Here is an 18,824-nt window from a genome sequence, read left to right on the forward strand (position 1 = left end):
TTCATAGAATCATAGAATCTCAGGGTTGGAAGGGACCTCAGGAGGTCATCTAGTCCAACCCCTTGCTCAAAGCAGAACCAAACCCAACTAAATCATCCCAGTCAGGGCTTTGTCAAGCCTGACCTTAAAAACCTCTAAGGAAGGAGATTCCACCACCTCCCTAGGTAACCCATTCCAGTTCTTCACCACCCTACTAGTGAAAAAGTTTTTCCTAATGTCCAACCTAAACCTCCCCCTCTGCAACTTGAGACCATTACTCCTTGTTCTGTCATCTTCTACCACTGAGAACAGTCTAGATCCATCCTCTTTGGAACCCCCTTTCAGGTAGTTGAAAGCAGCTATCAAATCCCCCCTCATTCTTCTCTTCTGCAGGCTAAACAATCCCAGTTCCCTCAGCCTCTCCTCATAAGTCATGTGCTCCAGCCCCCTAATCATTTTTGTTGCCCTCTGTTGGACTCTCTCCAATTTATCCACATCCTTCTTGTAGTGTGGGGCCCAAAACTGGACACAGTACTCCAAATGAGGCCTCACCAGTGCTGAATAGAGGGGAATGATCACATCCCTCGATCTGCTGGAAATGCCCCTACTTATACAACCCAAAATGCCATTTGCCTTCTTGGCAATAAGGGCACACTGTTGACTCATATTCAGCTTTTCGTCCACCGTAACCCCTAGGTCCTTTTCTGCAGAACTGCTGCCCAGCCATTCGGTCTCTAGTCTGTAGCAGTGCATAGGATTCTTCCGTCCTAAGTGCAGGACTCTGCACTTGTCCTTGTTGAACCTCATCATATTTATTTTGGCCCAATCCTCTAATTTGTGTAGGTCCCTCTGTATCCTATCCCTACCCTCCAGCGTATCAACCACTCCTCCCAGTTTAGTGTCATCTGCAAACTTGCTAAGGTTGCAGTCCACACCATCCTCCAGATCGTTAATGAAGATATTGAACAAAACCGGCCCCAGCACCGACCCTTGGGGCACTCCACTTGATACCGGCTGCCAACTAGACATGGAACCATTGATCACTACCCGTTGAGCCCGACCATCTGGCCAGTTTTCTATCCACCTTACCGTCCATTCATCCAGCCCATACTTCTTTAACTTGCTGGCAAGAATACTGTGGGAGACTGTATCAAAAGCTTTGCTAAAGTCCAGAAATAGCACATCCACTGCTTTCCCCTCATCCACAGAGCCGGTTATCTCATCGTAGAAGGCAATTAGGTTAGTCAGGCATGACTTGCCCTTGGTGAATCCATGCTGACTGTTCCTGATCACTTTCCCTTCCTTTAAGTGGTTCAGAATTGATTCCTTGAGGACCTGTTCCATGATTTTTCCAGGGACTGAGGTGAGACTGACTGGCCTGTAGTTCCCTGGATCTTCCTTCTTCCCTTTTTTAAAGATGGGCACTACATTAGCTTTTTTCCAGTCATCCGGGACCTCCCCCGATCGCCATGATTTTTCAAAGATAATGGCCAATGGCTCTGCAATCTCATCGGCCAACTCCTTTAGCACCCTCGGATGCAGTGCATCCGGCCCCATGGACTTGTGCTCATCCAGCTTTTCTAAATAGTCCCGAACTGAGCGCGTTTGGAGTTCGATGTATCGCGTCTAGATGAGACGCGATATATCGAACTCCGAGAAATCGATTGCTACCCGCCGATATGGCGGGTAGTGAAGACGTACCCTTAGACTTCTACCCTTTCTTTAGGGAGAAATCAGTCACAGTTTTGCTGCTAGGAAAGCCTGGTGTGTGGTTGCTTCTGAGTTTAAATATCATCCTTTATTACATTGTCTTTAATTTGGGATAACTTGAAAAATGTAACTGCCCATAGACCTGTTCTTTGGCCTGATAGGATTAAAAAGAGATTTTGAGCATACACCACGTAATTGAAAATGATTCCTTCATGCCCTTTCCTCACCTATGCAATTTGTCTTGGAAACTGAAATCCTTTGAGAAACTTTGATCATAGCCAAATGTCTAATTCTACAATGGTAGAAGTTCCTAAGGTGCCCAGCTACCAAAGATTGGTACTCTGATGTGGTTGGCCTGCCGGCAGTGCAATAAATAATATTTGCAATAGTAACAACCAAGATGAACGTATAGATATATGGTCTGCATTTTTGGAAGTATTGGAATAATCAATTTAATTCCCTGTGGGGAACCTTGTTTGCAGTGCCCTCCAAGACCATAGCTACCGCTCCTCTTTTATTCCTTCCACCTCTTGTATTCCCCCCCCCCCCCCACGCTATCCTTTCCTCTCTGTTCTATCATTTTTCTCTTATTCTTTTTTACTTACCTTTCAAGCTTTTCTTTGGTCCTCTCTTCACTTTCAATACCCTTCTTTCCTTCTTTTGCTTCTTTTTTCTCTCTCTCCTCCCCCCCCCCCCCTTTCTAAAGAAGTGATTCTGGAGAATAGTTTGATTTTACTTGTATTACCTATCTTGTATAATCTGATAATGTCTCTCTATTCCAAGTTAGATACCTTTCTTTTCTTTGTCATCTCTGTTATATTTAAAGAATAAATAAATAAATAAATAAATAGCCAATGATGATGACTCCTCCACAACCCTTGGTACATTTTTTTCAAGGATTAATTACCCTTAAAAATTATGTGCCTTATTTCCAGTTCGATTTGTCTAGCTTCAGTTTGCAGTTATTGGATCTTGTTCTGCCTTTGCTAGATTAAAGATCCCATTATCAAGCACCTGTATCCCATGTAGGTACATATAGACTCTAATCAAGTCACCCCTTAACTTTCTCTTTGTTGAGCTAAATAATAGACTCAAGAAGCTCAATCATTCTGAAACATGTTTTCCAGTACTTTAATAATTCTCGTGGCTTTTTGACCCTGCTCCAATATATCAACATCCTTCTTCAATTGCAGACATCAGAATTGGATGCAGTATTCTACAGTAGTCACACCAGTCCCAAATACAGAAGTAATATCATTTCTGTATTCCTACTTGAGATCCACCTGTTTATGCCTTCAAGGATCATATTAGGCCTTTCGCCACAGTGCTGAACTGGAAGCTCGTGTTCATTTGATTGTCCACTGTGACCCTGAAGTCTCTGAGTTACTGCTTCCCAGGAAGAAGTCTTTATAAAAAGTCTTTATTCATGAAGACAGTTGTGGGGCTGGTATCATTTTACTGATGGAAAAACATGAGCACCTACCTTAAAAGTTCTAGAATGCCAGTTCTGAGGCTTAATTGTTGTTTTCCTTTGTACTATAAATTTTGGTTTTTAAAACAATAGTAGGACATGAAGAATGACACTGTTCCCTGTCTACCCAGCAATGCTGAGTGGTATATGGTGGGTGTGCTGTTTGGGAAATCTGTGTCTCTGAGAGAAGGCGAAGAAGCTATAAACTTGCTAGATGGCTTATCTCTTCCTTGCTTTTGCGGTTTTTGCATTAGGTATGTTACATGTATATGAAAGACCTTTCTCAAAGGGCAGTTACCAGTGATTTTCAGTCAAAGTAGGAGGACATATCAAATGGAGTCCTGCAGGGATCTGGCCTGTGTTTTTTTGTTTGTAATGTATTTTCATAAATGACTTGGATGATGGAGCAGAGAGTAATGCTCATAAAATTTGCGAATGATACCAAGCTGGGAGAGGTTGCAAGAGCTTCGACGAACAGGATTAGAATTCAAAACGATCTTGATAAATTTGAAGAATTGGCGTAAAATCAGCAAGATAAAATTCAGACAGTTGTAAGGTACTGCACTAAGGAAGGCAAAATCAAATGCACAAATATAAAGTGGGGAATAACTGGCTAGGCAGTTGTATTGCAGAAAAAAGACTGAGGTTATAGTGGATCACAAATTGGATATTAGTCAACAATATGATACTGTTGCAGAAAAAGGCAAGTGTCATTCAGGGATATTTAAACAGGAATGTCATACACAAGAATGACATTTGGCACTGGTAACATCTCACCTGGAGAACTGCATCCAGTTTTGGGCAGTATACTTTAAGAAGGGTGTGGGCCAATTGAAGAAAGTCCAGAGGAGATCAAGAAACATAAGAGGTTTAGATAACATGACCTATGAGAAGATTGAAAGAATTGGCCATGTTTAGTCTTGAGAAGGTACGACTGAGAGGGGACCAGGTAATGGTCTTCAAATATGTGTAAGGTTATTATAAAGAGGACGAACAGTTGTTCTCCATGTTTAGTGAGGGTTGGACAAGAAGTAATCAGTCTAATTTTCTGCAAGGAAGATTTAGGTTGGATATTAGGAATAACTTTCTAACTATAAGGAATGTTAAGCTCTGGAACTGGTTACCTTGGGGCTGTGGAATCCCTGCCATTGGTGTTTAAGGACAGGTTAGACAAACATCTCTCAGGGATGGTCTAGGTAGCCAATCCTTCTGCTGGGGAGGGTGAGGTAGATGACCCTTTGAGGTCCCTTCCAGCCCTGTGTTTCTTGGTTTAATGAGCAAATCAAGTTTGCAATTCAAGACTTACAGTGAACATTACAAGCTCATAATGATTAAAACTATTTAAATATTTTTTGAGTAATAGAAGAGAATATGGTAGAACTATACGGTGTGTTTAAACTGAAGTGTTGGTCTTTGTGAAAATAATAAGAAACAAAACATTTTAGCGAGTGTCTGTTAGTTAAGACACAAGTGTGAAAGAGGCTATATCTGTCCCTGCTTGATAACAGGCAGGCAGGGATATTCCTAAGGAATTCTCTGAACCTGGTTTATATTTTACTTCCTTAAAATAATTTATCAGTAATAAGAATGAGAGTTAATGTGTAAGAGCATGATTGTGTGTATTTCTTCAATTCAGTAACATTGTAGTTAGGTTTTATTTCATTTCAATAATAGTAATTGTAATTGAATCATTATTGTAATTAATCTTTTTTGCATCAGTGTTGATGGCTTCACCTCACCACTAATGTTAACTTGTTCTGTTTTCAAAGCATCAGGCAATGAAAAGACATGGTGAAGCTTGGGCTGAAAGTCTACGCTATAGGAGACCTGATCTTGACTGCATGGCAGGTTTGAGACGTATCACTCTCAACTGCAATACACTTGTTGGTGATCGAGGGGCTAGAGCCTTTGCAGAATGTCTTGGAGAGGACCTGTGGCTGAAAGGTATTGTAAAAAATTGTTTTGTGCTTCTAAGTAGGGTGACCATATTTCCCAAAGGTAAAACAGGAGACCGGGAGGAGCTTGAGTGAGTGTCAGTGCTCACCCGAGGCCTGCTGTTCGGGGCTGGTGTTGCTGCTCTCTTTCTCTCCCTCTCTTCCCCCCCCCCCCTGTCCTCCCACACCCTGAACATTCCTCCATGTCCCAGTGGGAGGCATGCCCCACTTTTTTGGCAAAACTGGGCATTTGTTCCATTTGCTCTTGATAACTGATGATCAGATGGCAAGAGCAAATGGGACAAATTCCCAGTTATGCCAAAAAAATCGAGACCTCCTGGGACAGGGCTTAAAAAGTGGACTTTCCCAGCCAAAACGAGACGTGTGGTCACCCTGCTTCTAAGGCACATTAGAAGTAGTCTTAACAGTAGCTGATTTGCATCTGTAAGAGCTGTATAGGTAATACATTTTTAAGTTTAAGTATTTAACAAGCTAGGGATAACAGTTACAAAATATAAAGCTAGTAGCCGATATGTGGAGAGGTTTTATAGAGGAAGAAATAATGTTTTCATGGTGATTAGTTAGACGCTGCTTGGTATTTAATTCTAATTTTGGTAACTGTAATTTTGTGAAACTTCTGAACAAATTTTGGTGGCAATCTTATAAGGGTCTTCATCTACTGTACATAAACCCTAAGGTGGCTATAGAATTCCAGATGTCTTGGCTTTCTTACAGCTCTGTAATCTGGAGTAATTTATTGGTTGTAGAATTTATTTTACCTTTCAGTATGTTTGACTGTGGACCACATCTGGGAAAATACTGTGGCTGTACAACATGAAGGAATATTGCAAGAAATGGCAAAGCTACAGCAAGTTTAAAAGTATTGGATAGTATAGTTATCTTCATAGTGATGTGGTTGTAGTTTTTCCCCTGTGAAATACTGAAGCCAGTATTTAAAATCTAAGTTATTGAATTTATTTATTTTCTCCCAGCAGCTGTTGGTTGGTGTTCAGCACCATTACATTTAATATTGCCTTGCATATTAGACCTTGCTTCACTGCTGTTCAAGTTAGCAATTTTCAAAACCAATCATAAAGATAACTGAGTGTATGAGATGATGTGGTAGGGATTTTTAATTTAGTTTTAAATGTTTAGAAATATTGTACAACTGCTATCATTTAGTGAAAAAGAGACATTCTAGTCAAGAGTATTCTGGATTTAAACATAAGCCTTTAAATTCTGCTGATATTTCAGTATTTTAAAAACTTTTTAAAGAGCAATCCTTTTTCTATTCACAAATATTTATTTTCTTTCATGTTTGTCCAGCAGCCTAAGTTTCTTCTAAGCTTCCTATTAAGCACTGCGCAGGCACTCAGGGCAGTGGCCAGGAGAGATGCCTCTCCACCAGCCCCGGACCCAGCCCAGCCACAGAGCTGCCGCATCTAGGGGACATGCGCCCCTTCCCCAGCCTCAACCCAGCCTGGTTCGGACCTGCCGCGGCTGTGGGAGAGCCGCCTATCCCATGGCCCCAGCCCCGGAACTGCTACAGCAGGGAGAAGCTCCCCTTCCCCCCAGCCCAGGTGCTGCTATGGCGGGGAGTCCTATCTTCCCAGGACAGACTGCACCCCAAGCCCCTCATCCGTGGCCCCACCCCAGAGCCCCCTCCCAAACTCTGAACCCCTCAGCTCCTCTCCCACCACATGAATTTTGTTATGTGCACCAATATGGAGGCGATGTGTAACACATCGCCTCCATATTGGTGTACATAACAAAATTAATTCCGCACATGGTGGGGGAAAAATTAGAGGGAACACTGCCAGCAGCTACATCTTAAATGTTAATCTCCATCCTGCATTTAAAATATTACCTTAGCTCTCCCTTGGGTAGAGCTGAGAATACTATTTATTTATTTATTTATTTATTGGTTACTTGCAAGACTCTTAGGTACATGCATGTGGATGTTTTCATTATGGATAGATTAATTATTTGAATTATTGGTTCAAGTGATGCAACCGAGTAATGTTTAATCTTTTTAAACATTTCAGCACTTGACATGCAGCAGTGTGGAATTTCCAACGATGGGGCAAAATCATTGTTAGATGCTTTTCAAACTAATACAACTCTAGTAATATTGGATGTAAGAAAAAATCCATTAATTGGTATGTACTTTTATCTATCCTTCCATTCTGATTAAAAAACAAAGATTTTTCATTTATAACTTCTAAAAATGTAGCATTTTCAGAAAAATTAAACCAGATTTTACTGAATATTTGCCAAGTATGTTTTAAATAAAGGGAGATGTTGACTTGTTTTATCTCGCTCTATTTGCGTAAATATAAAGGCTGTCAATTTAATTGCAGTAAACTCACGCGATTAACTCAAAAAAATTAATCGCAATTAATCACAGTTTTAATTGCACTATTAAACAATAGAATAATAATTGAAATTTAATAAATATTTTGGATTTTTTCTACATTTTTCATATATATTGTATTCTCTGTTATAATTGAAATCAGTGTACATTATTTTTTATTACAAATATTTGCACTGTAAAAATTATAAAAGAAATATTGCACTGCAGTACTTGTGTTAGGTGAATTGAAAAATACTATTTCTTTGGCATGGAGTGAAAATTACAGATGATGGCATAAATATACTGACACATGAAGAGAAGGGAGTGTGTCAATATATTTGTCATGTGTCAGTATATTTATGCCTGCATCTGTAATTTTCACTCCATGCATCTGAAGAAGTGGGGGTTTTACCCATGAAAGCTTATGCCCAAATAAATCTGTTAGCCTTTAAGGTGCCACCGGACTCCTCGTTGTTTTTGTGGATACAGACTAACATGGCTACCCCTCTGATGCTATTTCTTTTGGGGGTTTTTACAGTGCAAATACTTGTAATCAAAAATAAATAGAAAGTGAGAACTGTACTTTGTATTCTGTGTTGTGATTGAAATCAGTATATTTCAAAATGTAGAAAACTTTCAAAAATGTTTAAATATATGGTATTTTATTATTGTTTAACAGCATGATTAATCACAATTTTTTTAAATCGCTTGACAGCCCTAATGAATATTTTATCAAAAATAATTTAATTTTGAAATTAATGAAATGAATTTATTTTTGTTTTCACTCTAGATCACACTTTGATGAAAAAACTTATTGAAAGAGTTCTCATGAATGGAAACAGTGCCAGTTCAGAGGTATGTTTCAGGCATTCTGGAATGACTTTTTTGTTTGTCTGTATTTGGATTTAAAACAAACCATGATGATATGACACCATGTGATTCTGTACAGATTAGTATAACTGTTTTTATTTAATATTAAATTAAGTGTATGTTCAGGTTGCAGTTTAGAAAATGCAAAAGTTAAAGCGCCAGCAGCAGCATTAACTATGCCACATTGAACATCCTGTATATCTTATGTATTTTACAATGTAAACTAATAAAACAGGAATTAGATATTTAATAAGAAAAATAGAAAACGGTGCATATGTACAAAATGACCAAGTTAAAAATGCTGTTGGAAGTTCTGTATCTTCTGGAAGTCCTGATGTTTAGTGGTCTTTAATTGGTCAACCTTAATGTCTCAGTAAAGCAGTTCTTTGTTTGTGTTCCTAATTCCCTAGGTTAGGAAAATAACACCTAAATAACAGCCTAAAAATATGTTGTTTTTTTAAATCAGTGAATTAAAAATTCTTCTTCGAGTGATTGCATATGTCCATTGTGTGCCTGCTGTACAGTTATTGGATATCTTTTTATCTCACTGGTACCCTTTTGGACAGCCATCAGCTTTGATGGCCACACCATCTTGTACTGTGCTACACAAAGTTAAAGGCATTATGAGGCCCCATCCCAGTTTCATGCGTAAGGTGTTCTCAGATTGGTACCTAGCACAATGTATTTCTCTCCCTATGTTCTTCTCCAGACCCCATTCCCACCAATGGGAATCTTGTTTCCCGACCCCAAGTGTAAATAGGATGTTCTTCTCTTACTTGGAAAATACCAAACCTTTTATACAATCCAGTAGGTTATTTGTAGTATTTGGGGAGATGTCAGGGACCTGTTTACTAGAGGCTATCATTGGATTAGGAGATGTATGAAACATTGTTACATCTCAGGTAGGAAACCAGCACACCCTGCTATAAAATACACAGTCCAGGAGAGCCAATGCGGCTGTCAGGGTTCCTTCCCCACTCTGAACTTTAGGGTACCGATGTGGGGACCCGCATGAAAGACCCCCTAAGCTTATTTACCAGCTTAGGTTAACAGTAAGCTGCCACCACCAAGCATGTTCCAAATCTTAGGGGAGAGCCACTTGGAACTCTGCCTTCCCCCAAATATTTCCCAAGTCCCTAACACCTCCTATCCTGGGTAGATTTGAGACTAATTCCTCCCCCCCAAGTCCTTACACCCCTTTTCCTTGGTAGGTTTGAGAGTATACCCTCACCAATTAGTCCTGGTGAACACAGCTCCAAAACCCTTAGATCTTAAAACAATGAAAAATCAATCAGGTTCTTAAAAGAAGAATTTTAATAAAAGAAAAGGTAAAGTTCATCTCTGTAAAATCAGGATGGAAATAACTTTACAGGCTAATCAGATTCAAGGAGCCCAGAGGGACCCCCTCTAGCCTCAGGTTCAAAGTTACAGTAAACAGAGGTAAACCCTCTAGCAAAAGGAACATTTACGAGTTGAGAAAACACAGATAAAACTAACATGCTTTGCCTGGCTGTTACTTACGAGTTTGAAATATGAGAGACTTGTGCAGAAAGATTTGGAGAACATGGATTGATGTCCGGTCGCTCTTAGTCCCAAGAGCGAACACCACCCAAAACAAAGAGCACAAACAAATGCCTTCCCCCTCCAAGATTTGAAAGTATCTTGTCCCCTTATTGGTCCTTTGGGTCAGATGTCAGCCAGGTTACCTGAGCTTCTTACCCGTTTACAGGTAAACGGATTTTGGTGCCTCTGGCCAGGAGGGATTTTATAGAATTGTATACAGGAGGCTTGTTACCCTTCCCTTTATAGTTATGACAGCAGCATAATTGCGTTAGGCAAGTTCTCTTAATGAAGATAAGCACAGCAGCAACTTGGTGTCTGGTGAAAGTGTTCACTAAACTCCATTCCTTGGATTTTACATTGCGCTCCAGTGCTTAGTTTAGGAGACTTTTATGCTACAATCCATATTTAACTAAACTCCTAGCTCGCTGTCCTGCTGGTGGATCTCATTATGTATTACTCTCGCACATGTGGGAAGACTCACAAGACCTTGAAGAAGAAAGGGAGATTACTTACCATGACTGTTGTTCTTCAAGAGTTACATCTGTGTATTTCTTCTCTCTTCATACTTTCTCTTCTGTCTCATAGGGTATGGCTACACTGGCGAGTTGCAGCGCTGGAAAGCCTCCACCAGCGCTTCAATTAGTAAGTGGCCACACCTGCAGGGCACTTCCAGCGCTGCAACTCCCTGGCTGCAGCGCTGGCCGTACACCTCACTCAGCATGGGGAATAAGGATTCCAGCGCTGGTGCTGCAGCGCTGGTCATCAAGTGTGGCCACACACCAGCGCTGTGATTGGCCTCCAGGGTATAAGGATGTATCCCAGAATGCTTTTATAAATTACTCTCTTTGTTTTGTTATGCAGCCTCTCTTTGTTTTGTTGTGAACTCCGAGCTCCGTAGCTTGGTTGATCCGTTGATCCCGGAGCTGTTTATCTACAAACACAGCTCCTGTTTGCTGTGATCAATCTGTGAACAATCAAATGAGATAATGAGGCAGGCAGGGAGTGAGTGTTTGCTTGACAGAAACAGCGGGGGCAGAGGGGAAAAAGGGAGTCGTGTTGGCTGCAGGCTGTTTGCAGTTAAGAGTTAAGGGTAAGGGATTGGGAACATGTTCTGATTTTTCAAGTCAGGAAGCTAACACACAGTATTGGCTCCAAAAATCCACTCTCTCTCTCTCCCCCCGCTCCCTGTCACACTACGCCCCACCCCACCCCCCTCTTTGGAAAAGCACTGTTGCTGCCACTTGAATGCTGGGATAGCTGCCCATAATGCATCACTCCCAACAGCGCTGCAAATGCTGCAAATGTGGCCACACACCAGCGCTGGTAGCTGTGAGTGTGGCCACACATCAGCGCTGGCCCTGCACAGCTGGACGACCAGCGCTGCAACTACCAGCGCTGCAGATTTGTAAGTGTAGCCATACCCATAGTTCTATATAGCATCAGGCCTCTGTGGTTAGGGAGAAGGAACTGAGACAGTTGGGGATTGCACACCCTTATATGAAGCACCTCCCAAAAGACACAGCTTTTCAAAGCAATTCCACATCTCAATACCAGGGATAGTATATCCCAAAAATGGGAATACAAGTGTGAAAATGCAGAGGTGACTCTCCAAGAACAACTGTAAATGGCAAGTAGCCCCTCTTTCTAACTGTCAGACCTGCAAATTCAACCTGGACTCTGAAAGTCCAGCTATGTTCACTCTTGCTTGTATTTTGTTATTACTTTATTAAGCCTCATTTGCAGAATCTTTTTCTGTTGACTCATGAGACAGATTAGAATCCAGTTAACTTTCCCATAATTGTAAGTATTTATTTTTGTCCATAAAGTATGTAAATCTGACTCTCAATACAAGGAAGGCAGATCAGCTGAGAAAGACAAAGCTGTTTTTACATTAACATTCTTTTCTGATAATCACCACACTAAGAGAGAGAATCATAAAATCCTACCAGAATGCTCTTAATAATTTTACGCAATGGGGGGCGGTGGTAGGATTTTCTGATGTGACAAATGCTGTTGTACTGATGTCAAGCTTTTTGGAGCCAGTGGCTTCCAAGTGTCATCATATCTACAACATGGAGACACATATTTTAAAAAGCAAACAAAACACCGGAATAAATACTTGGAATATAAATCTAGAAAAATACTGGTCAGACCCAGTCCTTTTTGAGAATCATCTAGAGCAGCGTGGTGTCACCTTGAAGGAAAACAGTAAATTCAAAGCACAGCTTTTCCTTTGATCTCAGTACACTTCAATTTTAGTGTGAATTCTTGAGATAAGTGTGCCCTATTGGCATGCCCCATCACTGCAAGCACTGGAGAAAAAAAACAAAAAAACCTTGATGCTTTTTTTAAAAAAGCTGTATTTTATTTGTAATATAATATCTTACTAGAAAGTCTTTATTATGCTGGAGAACTTTGGCTGGAGCCAGACATTCCTACGAGTCAGCGCTGTAGGGGAGCATGGAAAGCAAGTGCCAGTTTTTCCTTTTTACAGAGCATGTGCTGTTTTTCTTACTATAAAAGGAGAACTGTTGCACAGAGGAAGAAAAATTGGATGGGGTGCTTTAGAGGTGTTCTGGGAACATTTGCCTGCAGATAGTATCATGTTATATTTATATCCAATTAAGTTGGAAATTATTTTGTTAAATAATAAGTGATCACACCCTCTAAAAATCTTGAAGATTTTTAACTCATTCCTGATTATTGAAAACTCAAATTGTTAGCAAGTCTACATAAGTGAAGTTTATTAAATAAAATATTCAATATAGAAAAGTAATCTTTAGCATATTAGTTATGAAACTCCAAAGCTAGTACCTTCTGAAATATCCGTTACTAAAATGAAGTTAACATTTTGAAATTTTTGTGGGTTTTTTTGTTTTGTTTTTATTTAATGTTCTAGTACAAGTGGCTGACATCTCCTGCTTCAAAGGATGTTCTCAAACCTAAATCAAAAAAAAGAACTATTGTCCTAGGAAGTGGTCGGAAAGGAAAAGCTACTATTCGTATTGGTAATACTGTCTTCCCTTTCTCTTTGAAAGAAATCGAAAGTTATTTCTAAGCTTGTCAGTTCTTGCTTTCTACATGACCCCATCTGTCTAGAAAGAAGGCAGTGAAATTGGTCCCAAGAGGATGGCAAATACAAATTGTAATGACACAGTTTTCATTGACTTTATACAAACACTTCAGCTCTGTATGTTGATTTTACTGTACATGTTGATCTTAGTAGTGAGAGAAAAATAAATAGAATTTTTTTGTGAAGAAGAACAGCGGGTGGGAGGAAAATAGATGTAGTGCTTTTGGTTATGAAATAACCATTGAAAATACATTCTTAAACAAACAATTAGCCCCTAGCCACCCCCCAAATTTAAAATACTAGCTGCTGATCTCTTGTTCTGTTCTTATGTTGATCATCACTCTAGTCATTAACTGGGATACCTTTTATGTTGATGACATTAGACATAGCTAATGGTACTTTCCTTAGTAGAACATAGGTAGAAAAACCTCAGCTGTAGAGTTTCCCCTCTTTTAGTTTGGGAAAACTGAATTTAATAGAAATGAATTGTTTCAGCCAAATTTCATTGCTTCCTTCCTGTTGGTGGCATAAAAGAGACCAGGCCACATTAAGGGTTTGTCTAAACACACAAATTTGTATTGCTTTAACTTTACTGGTATAGTCATAGTAGTACAAGCCCCCCTAGTGCAGTTATATCTGCATAAAGGTTCTTTTATCAGTATCATTTATTCCTCTTCCAGGAAGCACTGTTATACCAGTATTATTGTACCCATATGGGGGATTCTACTGATATAATTATTTCAGTAAAATTTGACACCCTAACCAAAATATTTCTACTGGTACAAAAACTGTGTCTAGGCCAGGCCTTATTCTTTCTTTCCCCTTTTTCCTGGTGCTTGGTAGAATTAGTAACATTCTTTGTGAGTTCTCTGTTCCATGTACACTGGATTAGTGCTTTTGGTGCTCCATTCCCTCTTCTGTTTGAGAGGGTAGCAATATTTTCAATAGATTGTGTACTTAGGCTCATGCAGAATGAACTGAGAAGTGACCAAAGATACAAAAACAAAAGATCCAGTAATTTGGGAGCAGCATAAGCAGTGATCCCCTGTGGCCAGAGAAGAACACTTTATGGAAAACCAGATGAAATTTTGAAGATCAGGATTCAACAACTGAATGCCAGAGTCAATCTAAAATGAAGCAGAATAAACCAAAAAAAAAAAAAACCCAACAGCCCTGAAAATGTGTTTTAGAATAGCTAAAATTTGCCCAATGTTCTATGTGTTTCCTAAAATATAAAAGTTTTCTCCAGATTCTCTCATTGCTACCTGATTCAGATTCCTACTTCTGCTGATCCCATGTCACACCAAATAACACACAATCAGTAGAAAAGTAAAATAAGCATGGGAACCTCTGAATGATGTGTGCTGCATCAGCAAGACCCTTTCCTTCCCTCCCAGGATGGCCTTACCATACTTTACTCACTTTTTCAACTGCTATGGCTCTTGGAGGCTTGACAGCAGATAGTTGTCTCGTTTTTTCATGTCTCAGGCGTTCCATAGCAGACTCCATTGCCAGCATAAGATAGGATGAATCTGGCTCTATATATAGATGGCAATCCTGTCACTTCTTTACTGCAAGTAAACCTGCCAATTTGAATACATTATTCAAAAATTTCTCATTTTGAATATGTATCTCTTAAACATGGTTAATGAGTGAAACACATGATAGTATAAATATTTTTAAAAGTTACTAAAATCATACTTAATTCCATTTCTTTGGCTGTTTATCTTTTTTTAATCTTTGCTTCAGTGATTTGGAGACACAGAGGTAAGCATAATAAGTCAAACTGCACAATCAGTTTCAAAGGTGGTTGTGAGGGTGGGAAGGAAAATTCCTGCTGCTGCTAATTTTTTTTTAAAAAACCCTTCTTAATCCTAGTTACTTGCTAAACTGTGACCAGGAATTTGAAATCCCATCAACATCAGTTATGTCCTTTTACTCTTCCACCAGATTAGCAGGATTATGGGATGTCCTCCAGAGAAATATAACTCAAAGTTAAATAATTTATTTCCATATTCAGACATTTCACTAGGTAAATGATATAACCTTCATGAGCACTTCTTGAGTCTGGCTGGGTTCTAACTGATGGTTGACCAAAGGTGGGGTGGGCACTTAGCTGTACAGTTAGGAATGTGGTGCAGTCCATACTGTAAGCTAAATCAGCCTCTGGTCTAATGAGTATAAGGATATATTCTCACTCTCTTGGTACTGAAGAATACTGGAGCTATTTTCACTCAAGCATTCAAAAACGAAAAGTTCATTCTTAGTCAGAAACTTGCCCTGAAAAATTTCAGCTGGAAAGGTGTATGTTTGAGACAGTTATGAGCAGCTGAAAGAGGATCCTTAAAATGGAAATGCCTAAGCAATCTTAACTCTAGCTGTCTCTCCATGTTGTAACTGTAATGAACTCTCTCTTCCCTCCCTATCCCTGCTGTACGATACAGGATTAGCATCTAAAAAGCCCATACACCCTGGAAAGAGTCCATCTGATAAAGATACCTATTCACCAAAACCATTACCACCAGGTGCCTATGGTTTCCTACCTTGGCGTACTGCAGAGCGTGCAAAGAGGTGCAGGTGAAGTATTGAGAGCATGAGTAAGAAAACAGAATATGCATGTTGTATCTTGGATTACAGTAGAGTAAGTGAATGTGGTTTACAGAGGTCATACTGTAATGGGGTGAGGAACTTTTTTTTTTTTGTTTGTTGTTGTTGGGCCATTGACCCACTGAAAAAAACAATGGCGGGGCACACTCGTTCAACTCACTTGCTCGGCGGTGGGGACTCAGGGCTTCCCCCTGCAGCGGGGCCAGATGGTGTTCGCCACTCCAACCCCACAGGGGGGCGCTGAGACTCGGAGCTTCCCTCCTGCCGCTGCAGCTCCAGACCCATGCTTCCATGCTGCCCTCTGTCCCATCGCCCGGCGGGTGAGTTGAACGTGTATGGCTTGCAGGCTGGATGAAAATGAGCAAGGGGCCGAATCCGGCCCATGGGCCGTAGGTTCCCCACCCCTGCTGTAAATTCGTATCTGTACTCATTTAAAAACAGATTAGAGTACACAAAACAGATTTTACATTGCATTCATAATCCTTTCTGTTTCTTGAATTTTGTAACTTGTCTGCCCATAGCTGCAATTGGATAGCTTCTTCAGCAATAATTAAACTACGCAATTATAACGTGGATGTTTCAAAAGAATTCTAAAACTTAGCTGCACATAGATTTTGTTTTTTATACAGGGCTTTTTTAAAAATAAAAACATGGACTATTTCAGAGATTATAATTGTTTTTCTAAACCAAGCAGATGAATAATGCTATTGAAAAAATGATCATGAATTTGGTACCTTCTAATTCAGCTGATCCATTCCTTTTGTTGAGTCATATCACCTAGCATTAGTGACAACACTTTCTAATGCTTGTTACTCCTTTTAGCTCTGCAGTGCTAACACAACTGAAAGAGACTGAGCAGGGTACTATTCTTTCTTGTACATCATCAAGAGAATTGTTTACTAAGTTCCAATCAGTTTATGCAACCATACAAATAAACATATTTATCTTTTTGTAATGTTTTCCCATCGGTCTGCTTTTGCCACACAGATTCACAAAACAGCCACTTTCTTTACTACTTTCCTTCCTGGCTTATTTACCTGTCTTTTTATTTGCTGTATTTTTCACCTAATGTGGAGTTAATTGTATTTCCCACATCTGCTCACTTTCTGCGACCTTTTAAAAAGACAGAGTGGGAAATTCTTCCACAATTGATACAGCAGTAAAGGCACAAGAAATTGATCACTGGATCTGGGTGATGGAAGATCTTTGTTGAACCTCATCATCCAGGCAGGGTAAGGTATGCAGAAGTTTGTAATCTGCTCTACATAAGTGGAATTGAGCAGCTCCTCAGAATGGGAGACTGTGTCTGTGGTTAGAAGAATGATAGAGTTGGGGACTCAAACAGTGAGATGGCCCAAAGTTCTTCTCAGGTTAGAAGAGGCTTGCAGGAGGAGGTAATGGCCATGCATAGCCAGGAGTTGCCTGGCCCTCCTCCTCTTCCACCACCCCACCTTGGGTGACACAACTGACTCCAGGCAATAGCAGAATAAATGTGAACTTCCACTACCCTAGCATAATCATAACCACAAGTGTTAACACTTAATCATAACTTGAAAAGTTAATTGGATGCTCATGAATGATGCTGCATAATTCAGTGTGGTTTAGCTACATCAATCAGCATGAGGGATGCCTTGCTGCCTAGTTTTTAGGCCTATTGTGTGACATACTACAAACAGCTTTGGTTACACCTGAGCTAACCTACTGAAGACAGTTGGTCTGCACAAGTGTTTCAGAGGGCACAGACCAGGCCACAGAGATCTATGCATTCATGACTTCTGTTGCATCTTGTGTCTAAGGGTGAAGCCACAAACATTGAAAAACTGCAACTGGTACAAACATAACAGCAAAGGTTGCTGTAAACATATTATTCTGGGACTCTGCTTTCTGCATTAGCTCCCCAATGAGTATAGAATACAGTTCAGGGTTTCTCTCATGATACTTAAAGCCCTCAATGGGATTGGCCCTACCTACCTGTGATACCACCAGGGGCGGCTCTAGGCACCAGCAAAACAAGCTGGTGCCTAGGGCGGCAAAATGTAGGGCGTGTTCCCTGCCGCCGGGGGGGGCGGCAGGCTGGGCTGGCGGACCTGCCGCAGTCATGCCTGCGGAGGGGGCGCTCGTCCCGCGGCTCGGATGGACCTCCCGCAGGCATGCCTGCGGCAACTCAACCGGAGCCGCCGGACCAGCGAACCGCCCGCAGCTGTGGGAGGTCCAGCCGAGCGACCAGCGGACCCTCCGCAGTCATGCCCGCGGGAGGTCCGCTGCTCCCGCGGCTCCGGGGCGCCTCCCGCGCATGACTGCTTGGGGCGGCCAAAAACGTAGAGCCGCCCCTGGATACCACCTCCTTTCTGACTGTGACCTCCCAACGTATCTGTATTCCTTTAGCACAATAAAATTGTCAATTGACATGGCTCCCATCACCATATCAGTGAGTGCTTCCCAGATATTTAAAGATAGACATTAATATTGTTATTTCTTTCTTCTGAGTTTGTTGGTGAAATTATTTCACTGGTTTATAGATGTTTGTTAGATGGAGGCCTGTAAGTGCAGGGGACAGAACTTTCACAGGAGCTGGATCTAGTTTGAGGCACTCCCTCCTGTGAGGAATAAGACAGATCATGGACCTTCCCACTTTCAGAATTAAATACAAAACTCATTTCTTTGACTTACTTTCCCTCTAAATATTTTTGCACACCCACAAACAGTCCCCATTCAAAATATTATAATCAGGCTATTTCTGCTAGAGATTGGGAAGGAAGAAAGAGTAATTGTTGCTATTTCTGGGTTGTTTTATAGTTTTTCTTTTTTGGGGGGGGGGCGTGGTGGCTTTTTTTAAGGGGCTCAGATACCAAGGCAATAGGAGGGCTTTATAAGTACTTAAAAATACTGAAAGCATAACTTTTGAAGGCACTAGGAATGCACAGGTGTAACTGAAGGAAAAATCTGGTTTGCCACAGCCTTTCTTGCTGTTGGTGATGCTCAAGAAGGAAAGGATGCAGCTTACCTTTATGAGCCTAGGTGCAGATCTGGCTTTTAGTTAACAAGTGAAAATAGCTCTTCTTTCTTTTTTCTTTTAAGCAATAATTTTGATCTTGTAAGCATTGAGACACAAATTTGGAATCCAAAACACCATTTTTACGTAGTTCCTGCATGAGCAGGTTTGGCCAAGGAAACATACAGAAAAACTACATGTAGTTACAAATAATTTATAATGTTAGAGGCCAAGATGTGCAGAAATGGATGCCTAAAGTTAGGTTCCTAAAT

The 18,824-nt window shown here is 40.6% G+C and overlaps 1 protein-coding gene across 6 annotated transcripts in view; it reads left to right on the forward strand.

Annotated features, from left to right (window-relative positions):
- CEP78 (centrosomal protein 78) overlaps positions 1-18,824 on the forward strand; it is a 59,550-nt gene that overhangs the window by 14,638 nt on the left and 26,088 nt on the right. For 4 of the 6 annotated variants that reach the window (XM_045021640.1, XM_045021643.1, XM_045021641.1 and 1 more), the window contains 5 exons: positions 4,930-5,104; positions 7,140-7,253; positions 8,238-8,302; positions 12,780-12,888; positions 15,398-15,530. In XM_045021640.1, the coding sequence (XP_044877575.1) occupies positions 4,930-5,104; positions 7,140-7,253; positions 8,238-8,302; positions 12,780-12,888; positions 15,398-15,530 (596 nt within the window). The remainder of the gene's footprint in view (positions 1-4,929; positions 5,105-7,139; positions 7,254-8,237; positions 8,303-12,779; positions 12,889-15,397; positions 15,531-18,824) is intronic. The other 2 variants (XM_045021644.1, XM_045021645.1) reach the window with 1 other exon arrangement.

Source organism: Mauremys mutica, chromosome 6 (genome assembly GCF_020497125.1).
Source record: "Mauremys mutica isolate MM-2020 ecotype Southern chromosome 6, ASM2049712v1, whole genome shotgun sequence".
Lineage (NCBI taxonomy): Eukaryota > Metazoa > Chordata > Testudines > Geoemydidae > Mauremys > Mauremys mutica.